This window comes from Malurus melanocephalus, unplaced genomic scaffold (genome assembly GCF_030028575.1).
Source record: "Malurus melanocephalus ecotype Western Australia unplaced genomic scaffold, MMel_1.1 scaffold_48, whole genome shotgun sequence".
Lineage (NCBI taxonomy): Eukaryota > Metazoa > Chordata > Aves > Passeriformes > Maluridae > Malurus > Malurus melanocephalus.
In genome coordinates, this window is record NW_026623280.1 from 2,950,822 (window position 1) to 2,964,013 (window position 13,192).

The window sequence follows — 13,192 nt, forward strand, 5'->3', positions numbered from 1 at the left end:
AAATTTTGAAGTCTAGAAGTGTGCCACTCAACTCATTTCTCAGGACAATTGTAGCATTTTTGCCAATAGTTGCTGAACACTGGGAGAATCAAAAGTGAGGCTTACACTGCATCTCCTCTCCCAACAACATGGATTTTTCTGTCTGAAAAAACATATCTACAGGATGCACGTAAGTGCAGGAAACCACCCACTCCTTAAGGAAGTTTTATCCCTCTACATTGTAAAACTAAGGTATTGAGTTAACAAGAGGATTAAAAGAGCACGACATTCACTAAATTTTGCATAAGTAGATATCAATTTAAGATAATTACAAACAAACAAAAAAAAAAAAGTCAACCAGGAAAAGCATACTGAGAAATGATTCAAATAGCCRAGAGTATTTTTGATGACAGGAAATCTTAATAAAACCATGAAAAAACAAAAAACATCTACCCTACCTTCCTACTCACTTAAAGGTAAATTCATTTGCAGATGTAGCAGCATTAGGTTTYAAAATGTCACCCTCAGACAGCCTAATATTCCTCATCTTGAATGAATCAAAGTGTGAGCTCCAAGAGTTTAGTTTTGTTWTAATCTAATATCATCACATTTTAACAGAATTTGATATAGAGACTATCACTCCAAATGACAGAAATTCATTAAATGATTAATTAATACAMCACAGATAAATTCTTTCATGCACCTCACTGAGTGCTGAGTTATTTTATCTGACTGTATACCACTGATCCAATGTAAACAAATTTTTCACACTACCAAATACACTTTAACTTGAGTAGCAGCATTTTTCCAAAAGTTGCAGAGCATCCATAAAGAGGCTTCTGACCAACATTGCAAAAAAAACCCGCAAATTATTCTTTAAGGAAATATTCCTTGGACCTATAGCAAGGTTTATAACCCGGTAACATTTCACTTTATTTCCAAAATATTTTGACAAGAAAAAAAGCTCCTGAAAACACTCACTGTTTCTTCAGTTAGAAAGAACTTAAAAGTTGAAATATTTGATTTTACATTTTGAAAACTGTTTAAAAAAGCACAAGTGCTCAATRCATCTTTTYTCCTCATGTCAAAACTGTTAATCTRTCAAAAGAGCTTTTCTCAAAAAAACTGTTATCTTCGAACTTCTGAAAAAAAGTCACAGGATTTGACAGAAATACCCAGACACCTTCAGATAATGGGTCTTGGAAATTAGTCTTCATTCTTTAAGCRCATTTTGAATAATTACAATTGTGTATAGTCAAGCTCAGTAGYACAACTATGCAAAAAATAAATCAATCTAGAACTGCAAGACTTAATATTGGCTGCCTTTAACATAATGATACCAAACCCCACGACATAAAGTGACGGATGGAAAAATGGGCAGAGTCAAAAGAAAGCACATTTTTTATTGGTCACGGTTTTTTCACTTTAGCTCAGTGAAATCACTTAGCAGCTTCCAGCCTGGACAGAGAATACAGGCAGGAAGAGATGATGCAAAAGAGTTCCCAAACCAAACCCTGCAATGTCTTTCCCTCTCTCAGGGAAGAAACAGTATCTAGAACCACATAAGGAATAGCTAAAACAGCAGCACTCTTTTTTAAAACTTATTTGTATAGAGGAGCTGTGAACAAAAGTCAACATTTTCAGTTAAATACTAAGTTGGGCAAAACATCTTGAAGAAAATGAGGAAAYAGTCATGTTGTGTTTCCACTAACTATAATTAACTCTTATTTTCTTTGATAAGGGTTTTATGGTCTCCCCAGGAATCCATCTGAGAAAAAATGACAACTGTAATCATTTCAGGTAAAGAGGTAATTTAGTATTCTACATCATAGAAATGAATATTTGCAGATCTAACACATGTAAAATGTTAGATTTCAGATTTTATTCTATGAAATATCAAAGCTWCACAAGCAATTTGCTGGAAAGAACACAGATGSAGAACTAGAAAAGTARTATGTATATAAACGATATGTCACTAGCTAAGTGCCAAGTATATAAACACACACAAAGACTGGAAGAAAAAAACATTCCTTTTAAGAAGTCAGGGTTTCGTTCAGAGAACACTACTTCTAAGTTGTAGGAATTTTGTCTATGTCTAACACAAAGCAATGTGAGGCTTGGGACTACTTGATTGGGTCAGATATAACTGCAGAATTCAACAAATTCAACTCAACCACAGTAAGATTTCATGAAATATACACCTCATTAAAAGAGTACATTAAATATGAAAGCAAATGTATAATTTCTCTCATTTTAACTACAAAGCCACTACTACCAACTTGGCATGGCATTAGAGAAATCACATGCTTTTCTATTTCTTTTCAATTGAAGTTTATTTACAGATGATGCTGTCACAAAACAAAGCAAYGAAGACATCAAAAGCCAGCATTATAGTTGTATCTCAAAACATACACATGACAAACTATTTAATTATAGATTCCATTAAAAACATGCCTATCTTAAGTTCAGTGGACAATTGAAAGGCTGTAAGCCAGTTGTGATGAATATTTTCTTTATTTTCTTGCTCAGCCTTTTCAGTTATTATCTGCTGCATGATAACTCACTCAACCTGCACATTGGATTAGGTAAGGATTTTCAAAGTATGTGCAAGCTAGGTTTTTACTTCTCTCTCTTTCCAGTGTTGTGTGATCATGAAAAAGGTGCTCTGAGTCAAAAGCAGAACACCTGATAAAAAAGAAAGACCCATGAGTTTGCTCAAATTAAGCAACTCATCGATGAAACACAGGTAGAGCTTCTGTGGAGGATCTAAGCACCAGCTGTGGCCACCTCAAATTAAAGTTTACTAACTGATCCATAAAGAGCAGCATTCTTCCTCTGACCGTCAGCTCCCAGTCTGGTTAGAACACGACATGAGCTGGCAGTTTCCTTGGCCTACAGCAAGCAATATTCCCACTCTTAGCCTGATTATTTCTCTCACAAGAAAATACCCAAACAGTTGGGCATTAAACACTTTTTGAGAGGAAGAGGATATATGTCAAGGCATTATCACAGCGATTCATTCTGCCTTCCCTAAACCTGTGATCTCAGCCAGGCTCCACCAGCTGCTAAAACTGTGAACCTTSAACCAAGCTTTTGAAAAAAGCTTAAGCTTTGACTGTATGCAAAAGGCCAACTGCATGTTCACATTCCCTAGATACAAATTACACAACCTTAGACTGAACACAAGACACAATGTGTGTCTTTTAAGTAGTGTATATACTTTCTTTTCTTTTTTTTTTTTTTTTTAAATATCTTTCTAAGTTATAATTTGAGGGGATAAGACATAAAACTGGGTTTTTTAATTACCCTTTTTTTTTTTTTTCTTTTTTTTTTTTTTTTTAAACTTTGTCTCCCTTTCAGGCCAGTGTAAAAGTGATGCAGACATCAGACTCCTCGCTGTTAAAAAAGAATTAATTCACACCACAATTCTGTTCAATAAGTTGAGCCTGCAGTGTTCTTTCCTCAGGATATTAATCTTTCTAAAAGCATTCTCGCTCCTCTTCACTGTTACCATCTAATAGCAGTAATTACTTCTTGTTCTGTGTTATCAGATGTCACAGGTATTAAATGACTTCTTTTTTGTCATTGGATTGAAGTATCCAAAGGTTTTCTTTAAGAAGCAATCACTGACAAAAGGAAGCACATGAGCTCTAGTTTATCCAGCCACGTTTGCAAAGACTGATGCACCAGATGTGCCCACAAACATAAAAAGTCATTAAGGAGGTCAGAAAACTGCATCTGCAGAGTTAACAGCACATCCCTTCTACATGTGACTCCTGCCTAGCCACAGTGACTCAGAAGATACATTCACATGGCAGCCTTGCACAACATTATGYAAATAATATATTTAATAACTGGAGGTAACTCAATTATCAGTCTTTAGTAGATTGGCCTGGATTTTTGTTATAAAGGGATCTCCATCATTATATATAGGATAACATGACTGGAAGATAAATGGGCTCCTMAGGACAATCCAGAAAGTGTAGCAGAAAATAAACATTAGAAATTTTTTTATTATATATATGCATTCACAGTGTATCTTCATAGATTGAAATTTAATCACCTTTTTACAATTTAGAGGAAAAGGCAGGTTTTAGGGTAGTTAAGCCATGTATCATCAGTACCATGAAGCWAACCTATCAGTTATAATAACTCCTATAAAATACCAGAGTGAAATTGCAATAAGCCTAGAAAATGGGCTACAAATCCCAGATATGCTCAAGCAAGCACTGAACCAAAAATAAAAACAGGTAGATAGGAAACCAAGAGCTAGACAGCATTCATCTAATTCATGACCACTAACAGCAGAGATCACAGGCCAAGGTTTTAAAGCATCTTATTCAGCTCGAAATGGCAATTATTGAACAGGAACTTCAATTACAAAAACCTTGTCTCTTCAAAATGAGTTAAATTTCCAGCAGTTCCTTTCTATTCTCTCCRCATTTAGTAACTCTTACATTTCTCAGAGTTAACTTACGTTATTTAGGTAACTTGAATTTGAAAACATTTAATGTTCTCAAATAATAAAGAATATCCATGTTGCAGCATTTATTGTCCTGGCCTCTGCTTATKACACCTGACAAAAGATCTCCTACATTCTCTTCCTCTTCTAAAACTTTTTCTTGTAAGAAAAGAATACACTGGGCTACGATTAATACATTGTAGCATTTAAATTGAAAAAAGTCAAATTTCTTTTCTCATCATTACCTTCTCCAAAGAAAAATTACAAAAAAAATTTTTAGAAAAAAGCTGCGGGAAAATATGATTAGGAGATTGCACAGAAATGCAAGGACAATTGAATTTTTTTCTCCACTTATAAATATTGCTCCTAGGCCTGTATGTACAAAAAATCCCGAAACATGTAATTTGTATTTCCAGACTTAGAACAGGCTCAGTCCAAAGAAATGCGTGATGGCTATGGTGAGTGTATGGATAACCTAGTTTCATTTTTTTTTGTATATACCCTTTTAGCTTGACCACACAGATGTAAACCAAACAAAAGAGAATAAGGACATATATTTCAAAGYAGATTTTTGGAATAAAAAATTACTTGAATTGTACCACTATGCCTGCTGGAATTTTTTTATTATCAGAACAAATAAATTTGGTTTGATTTGCATTGTAAAAGAGAGGTATGCTTTCATATCAACACAAAATRCATACTGAAAATGGTAACTTCTACACACAYATCTGCACTGAAAACCTTCTTCTTYGCTTAGTTCAAAACAAGTACTGAAAAACAGTATSAGACTYTTTCTTCYGCAGTGGGATAAGTCAGAATATTTAAAAAGAGCAAACACACACTATCAGGTAGCAGTGGCACTGAGTCTTACAGTTCCATTACCCATCTACAACATCAGCAACAAGCCTGAGAGGAATATGTTTTTTTAAAAAAACCCTCTCAGAACAGTGCACATGAGTTTACAAAAATGAAAACACCTACCAGTGCATTCTGGTTTCCTGAAGACTTTTTTAYACTTCTTGCTGGCATTCCATGAAGATGACTACATCTACTCTGGAATCCTACAAARAAGAAGTACAAATTAATTTATTTTCTTTATCATAGAACCAATAAAATTCACATTTACATACCAATCTATCAATATGAACTCTGTTAAACGAAATGATCTTCTTGTCCAACATTGGTGGAAACACACAGAGCATAGAATGGGAAAAGTGAGAGAAAGAGTAAGTTGTCATGATAATTAACATATCTGCAGCTATTCTTACTATTATCCTGCATCTATGCACAGTTAGCTGCATACTACAGTATGAACTACAATAGGAAAGTGATTTTTGCATCACTTCATTATCATTACAAAATGTTAAATCTGGCCAATCTGCAGAGACCAGTCCTCTGAAGCAATTCCAAGTGTCTAGAGAATAAGCCTAACAAAAGGATTCAATACATTCAGTGTGTAGAGTAGTTCAAAAGTGCTTTGACCACTGCTCACACAGAAAAGCTGTATTTGAATATGAAAGAAGATCCCTGTGGCAGAGGAAGGTACAACCAAATTCCCAGCAGCAAGCTGAGGYCTGACAACTTCAATCTTTGGACAGAAGCGGGTTCCTAGATGTCCACCAAATACAATCCAACACTGGTAGAACTTACACTGGTTACACTGGATCCACACTGGTTGAAAGTATATTAGAAATAAAGAAAAAGGGTATTTTTAAGTTACAATCTCAATCCGTGCTCTAAAGGAACTTTTTCCTCTTCTATACAAACAATATGGCCTGACCATAAAGCAAAGCAGATGGTCACATTAGTCTTTCCAGCCTTTGAATTAGTGAACTTCTATAGAATTCTGTAYATTCTGTACAGCAGAAGCCTGGAATAAATAGAACATCAAGTTTCATTTTAYGAAATGCTTAAAAATTCTCAATGCAAACACCGAGACAACAAATAAAAGAGCAGGTTACCGAAATGAGATGTTTTATACCTTCCGACTCTTCTAATAATTGACTTTGAATTATTTCTTTCTAATGATATGTTAAAAATTAAACAGTTCATGGAAACAAATAGGTAACTCTAAGATCTTGTCCACATTTTATGTATTTCATATAATCCACAGATATCTTTCTACTGTACCCAAATGATTGTACAGCTTGCATTTGCTTGATTGCTACTTACCCCTCCTCCCCGAGCGGGACATAAGAGGGAAAGTACCAGTTAAGATACTTTCAAAGACTGGGTCAGGCAATTCTCTCTCCAGTTCTGTGGTGTCTTCTTGTTCCCACCATGGAATGACCCCTGTAATTCCACATGCTCCACCAGATTCATTTTCATGAAACCAGTCGCTCTGCTCATCATCACCTGTGTGAGGACAGTGTCCCCAAATCCCCCCARAAAGAGGGAGGAGCAGAGAAGATAAAAATCAGATGTTACCATCAATAAATACTCTGACAGAATTATTATTTCTTTTGCTTTATAGCTGTATAACAATTACTGCTATATAGCAGTTTTATTTGGAAAATGTTTCTCAATAGCACGACAAGCATTGCCATCAATGAAACATCATAAAATGTAATGTTTTAAAACCAATTTACAATAGTGAAAACAATAATAAACTAGTTAATCCTTTTGGCAGTAACTGTGGGGAAATCCATTTAAGTTACTGCACTTTACATATTAACAAAAAAACAAGCCTTAATCTCCTGCAGGGAATTAAAAGGTATAAAACTGAAACTGGTTCTTTGCAGCTGATAATGGTATATAATTAGCTTAATTTCATGATTTGTATGGCTAGTAAAAGGGGAAAACAATCACGAACAGATGTGACTAAATGAAGTTAATCTGATTAAGTTCATTTAGAAATAAGTTTTGAAAAAGTTGATTTTAAATGAAAACTGACAGTATCACATGATTGAGAATTATACAGCATTATAACACAAAGCTGGTCATTTTTAGTGACAATATTTATCTATGTAGAATTTAAATAACTGGATTTAAATTCTGAAATAAGACAGGACTGAAAATATGATCTTAAAATTAGCTCATAAACACACCAGCAACTAAAAATAAATGTTTGTTTGTTTTAAAACACATTTTTTCATATAGGTTAGTTTCAGAAGAACAGAAAATATCTTCAAAAAGAAATGGGAATTTTCTCCACCCAAAGGTTAGATTAAGTATGTGCTGTGTATTTGATTTTACTTCAAACTATCCAAACCATGCATCATTATTTCTGCATATAAATTATGTTTGATATTTAAATTTTTAATTGTACATAAACTAAGCAAGGTACAAATGTAAGATTTGCGAGACACAAATTTCAAGAATAAAAAAGGCATTTGTGCAAAATTTCATTGTCACTCAATGCCACAATGGGGAAACATATATGATAAAAACCAAATCTAAAATTCATGAAAAATAAAATTCATCACACTTTCTCCAAATAAATGTTGCAATGTGAAGAAATTTGAGATCAAGTACAAGTGATAATCTCTGTAAACATTCAAACAGGAAAAGTACTTCAAGAAAATACAGAGTAATTAAAGCCCTTCACTAGTCACTTGCAGGAGAAATGGGATCCTTAATCACCTTTAGCGACCACTGCTAAAAGCAAATTTAGCAGAAGCTAGAGAATAAAAACTTTTAGAGGGAGGAAGGGGAAAACAATGGTGAAAAGAGATACATAGGTCAAAATAAGATTTACATTTCTTTGCATTCCTGAAGCATTTCAGCCTGCTCTCCCCATTCACTCTAATCCTCATTTATAGCTATGACATTTCAAATGCATTCACCATTAATTCTATCCTCATTTTGTTACAGCCAGGTGTGGGCTCTTTGGAGGAACTCTAAGAATACTTAATMGGGACAATTGTGGTGGTGGAAGGAGAATCACATCTTTTCATTAGATTGATCTGGGGTTCAGAAATTAGGGTTGAAATCCTTTGTTTTGATTTGCCAAACTTTTATGTTTGGAAACACTTTCCAAACTTTTATGTTTGTTAAACTTTGTCTTTATATTTTGTCATGAGAGCTTCAGACACCTTGACAAACAAGAAATATTCTCAGTGGCTCAAAAGTAGTCTTTTTACACATAATTCATCCATGAAAGTATGCACAGAATTCTGAAATGGGGACCCATGGTGAGTTCAGGGACAGAACCCTGTAAGAGGCAGGCAATGCAGTCTTGGAAGAAAGCTACAGTTTAAGACTGGCTTGGTGGWATGTGCAATAAGGCAAAGAACAGCTGTGGAAGGGAACTGGTATCTTTGCTGTATACCCAATAGCAGTTCTGCGGGAAAAAGTATAAAATTACTTTTGCTCTTTGTGCAATAGGAATATTAGTATGYTAAGCAACTAGCTGATAAGATGCCTTAATTTTTATGCTATTATAGACTTCCCTAAGCACTTACGTTGCTTACTGCCAAAGGCAGACTTMAGCTGAACCTCTTAGACTTTTTCCACATGACAGCGGGATCCAGATATACTTGGTTTATAGCTTCCTTGTCTGTGAATTAAACAGCTCTGAATCCCCTAAATATTTTAAATCATACCATCACCTTGAGGCAAGTATAAATCTATTGCTAGTATTCTTATCCAGGTGARAGCATGCACAGGCATTTTGTTTACCAGCTGCCCCACCTTGAAGGGATGCCATTTTCAGAGTCAGGGAAGACCACTGCATTTAATTAATAACCCACCTCATAGATATATGCAATAAGACACAGAGGCCTCCCCACTCAGGAGTTTGGCAACCAAACACTTGGATTTTATCCTGYTTAATTTGCAGCTCTCAAAAGGCAGCACAGTATTCATAGCAAATGTGATCTCAGGAATATTAAAAACTCAAAGCAACATTTTTTACTTCTAAAGATTCACTACACTTTCCTCCTAGGATGCTGATTCAGCACAGGACAACAGTAAATTATATTTTTCCAACGTACAGGAAAAGTAGAAAGACCTCCAGAACTCCAAATATAGAGCCCACGCATCCTCCTAAACACATTTTTAAAATACATCAACTTGTTTGTGTGCAATGCTAATGCTTCAAGGAACTACTTCAAAGTAATTTACATTCAATTATAACTGTCCTGACCAGTACAACAGAGTCAATTTAAGGCTCAAAAATGTCAGCTTCAATCCTAAAATTTCAAGGCCAGTTTCAGGTTTAAGTTGGTTACTTTTAGGCTATCCCCTTCCTCCAATTRCTCTAATTTTCACTCTATATTTTTGTGTCTACATATTTATCTAATTACTACTCCATGTTAAATTCCTTGCCTTCTTCTCTAAGAATTTATGTGGGCTACTGGTGCTTCTTCTATGGACATAGACACCTTCTGCATTACCATCAGTTTCATGTTCAGAAAAGCTTCACATRAATCTTATTTAAGCTAAAGCAATGCAGGATTACAACAAACTCTCCACTGCACACAAAGAGAGASTTTTACCCCTTCTCGTGTTGTTTTTGGCGGTTTTTTGGGGTTTTTTTGTTTTTTTTTTTCAAAATGGCCATGCTCAATAGCAGCCAGTCCATGTGCTTGCCTATAACAACCCCAAGATACTTTAAGAGGTTACTGTGCAAAGTTTGGCATCAGTGTCCTACAAACACCACATGACACTGTGCTGCTCGGTTATCCACCAATCTGCACACAGAGCAAGAGCAGAGGGTCTGAGAATACTCTACGGTTTTATGCTCATTTCCATGACCAGTGTATCTCTTTCGAGATAAAAAAACCCACTGCAAACAGCTGTAATAATCATTTGGTGATATGATATTGACTCTAACACATCCAAGGAGTTTCAGGAAAGCAGAAGGTGCACCATTCACAGAGGAACATTTCACCTAGCTCTTTTTGCTCCACAGAGCTAACTTGACAAGAGTTATACATATAAAATATATACGATATACATGTAAAATATATACCATATAAATACTTAGGATTTCAACTACTCAGGTCATATGCAATAACTTCATATTATTTCTTTTTCACTTGCAAAGAGTATAAACTTCTTTGCCACAACAGTTCAAACCTGGTGTGATTTCACTTTGCACTGCACATTCCATTTCTTTTCTATATGGAGAAACAGACCMTGTCACCTGCAGCTACTGACGTGCTGTACAAGGTTCCAAATTAGTTCCTCGCTAGAATTCTTATACTGAATCAGTACTGGGTCATCTTCATAAAGGACACAGTAATGAATATATGTTTAATCGTAAAATAATGAACAGCTATCTTTAAACGCTTAGCCACATCCACAGTGGAACTCTGACATTCCCTGACCTTCTCCAATTTTAACTGTTTAACACTTTATTAACATAATATTCCTTCCTACTTGCTTAGCTCTTAAAGGACATTTCAAGTGCTGCATGTCATGATTTAAGAGGTCTTAAGTCAACTTTGAATTTCCCCAAGTGTACAAGTAAGTGTAGATGAACCAGGAATGCAGAGTGTTTTTTACTTGCAATACCCATGTTACAAAGCTTATCAAAGAATATACTTGCAATTTAACTATTTCTTCCCCCAAAACAGGGTATCATCCACTAGTGCCTGAATAACAACAGTTTTGTTAACATTGTTTTGAAAGCTTAACCTGTAAATTGTCTTKGTAAAGCAGACCTGTGAAGTGCCGTGAAACTGCAGGAGATCCTGCTAGTTAGGCATATCAGACTTGTATTTTATGTTGCAATGTAAAGCAAGACATGTTGGTTCAAAATTCTTTTGTATAATTTTTCTACACCACACATAACACTGCTAATCATTAAAGTTTTTAATAACTGTAAAACAGTCATGAAAACACTATTAGAAAAAAGTGGAATAAAACCCAGAAGTCAAGGATTTCTCACACATAAGCTTCAGTTGTTTGCCTCCTTCAATTACTTTGTTGGCAAGCCCTCTCACCTCCATACTCAAAAGCTTGACAGAATCACAGTATTTTGGTTTTTTCCTATTAAATCTTACCCTTAAATTGACCAATTTGAAAACCTCTGAAAAAAATACAACCCATAAAAAGTCACTTGAGGCTTGTTAATAGTTCAGCATCTRCCTTCTACCCTGACTGCACAGTCAGTAAACATTTTCCATGATCTTTAAGCTCTTCCTGACTAACTCTTCACGGTATGCAATGTTTCACAGAATAAGAACATTTGCCACGTTGGGCCTGCCACCATCGAGCACCAATGACTTCTGCCAAGAAGGAATTACCACAGGGGGACAGAGCACAGCAAAGAGAGCTGCTTGCGCCCTCTCAAATGACCTAATGTAAGCCCTTGGATAATTGGAAAAGGAGGGCAAAACAGGCTATGCTCAGATGAGGACTTCATGGGAACCACACAAATCAAACAAAAAAAAGGTGTAAGACTGCAACAGAGAAAGGAAAATAGTATAGAAGTTTTAAAAAATGTTAGATGGCACACCACATATTAGAAGTTGAACAGGGGCTTTTCAAGTCTCAACAATTTTCTTTTATCATAGTAAWTGATGACAATTAAAATGTATCTAGMATTACCCCAATTAAAGACACATCTGATTTTCTTCAATCATACCATAAAAATGGAAACTCCTACTGAGAGTGTGTCCACAGAAGAGTAGTCACTGYAATGGAATTTATTTCCACATACTTTTCGAAAAAAAATAAGAAAACATTAATGCTTACAAGGTCAGGCACTCTTAAGCTCATAAGTAAATACTCAGCTATTTTAAGTGACTGGTCAAATGTTACAAGAAAACTGCTGCTTTAGTCACTTTCCTGTCTAGAATGTCTGTCCCATAGGATAAATATGCTCTGGAAATAAAGTTTTATAAAGACTATTTGTCTGCAATAAATGAGATGTGGTTCTTAACCTCAGAAACACAAAATGAGCAAATGTTGCCCAGAAAAAAGGGATCTTATCCTCTGCTACTGAAACTTCTAAGTGATGGCAGGCACATCATTTAAACCAAGTATTTCACGAGGCAACATTAATCAATCTCTGATTCTCCACTTGACTTAGCAGAAACCTGAAGTCAGAAGTGCAGAAAACTACAAATGAGGTCAAGATGCTGAGGCTCTGAACATATATATATATATATATATATATATCCTGGAAGAGGAACACTGGTAAAGCATGAATTAGAGTCTAGCTTCAAAACTAGAAAACAAAACCAGCCATTTCTTCCCTTAATACGTTTTCATCCTGTCCTCTTCCAGCCTTGTTTATCTAACAAATTACCAGTATTTACTGTTGGGTGGAATAAGCATTATTAGAAAACCAACAGTTTTGGTTTTGAAGTAGGATCTCTCATAGTACTTCTATGGAAAAGTCTCATAAAACCAAAGCTAATATGCAGAACTAAAAGTGTCTGAGCTCCAGCATGAAGCTAATGGTCTTCTCATCACACCCACAAAATAATTAGTTCAAGACAGATTGAAAAGGTAATGATTTTAGATGACAATATCCTTTTCAGGTTTAATTAGTGTTGTTCTTTTTACTTATATTTCAGAATACTATTTCAGGTCTAATGCTTTCTGCTTGAAAATTGCAAACTGAAATAAGATTCAAAAATCAAACAAATGAAAGTAAGAACTACAACTTTACAGTAAAGAACTAACACTAAAAAAGGCAACATCACACCCGTGAGAAAACAATTGGTCTCTGATTCCTCCTGTTTTCTCTTCCCACAAAATATACAAGAAAACCAGAAAGCAACTGAGATCTTTTCAACCATATTATTCGAAGATTTAAATAATATAGTTCAGGATTTAAGGATAGAAATATTGATA

General features: G+C 35.1%; 1 protein-coding gene across 1 annotated transcript in view; it reads right to left on the reverse strand.

Annotated features, from left to right (window-relative positions):
- The window catches only part of GPATCH2 (G-patch domain containing 2), a 120,918-nt gene that overhangs the window by 91,659 nt on the left and 16,067 nt on the right, over positions 1-13,192 (reverse strand). The window contains exons 4-5 of the mRNA XM_057365156.1: positions 6,614-6,796; positions 5,423-5,502 (exon numbers count right to left, since the gene is read on the reverse strand). Of these exons, the coding sequence (XP_057221139.1) occupies positions 5,423-5,502; positions 6,614-6,796 (263 nt within the window). The remainder of the gene's footprint in view (positions 1-5,422; positions 5,503-6,613; positions 6,797-13,192) is intronic.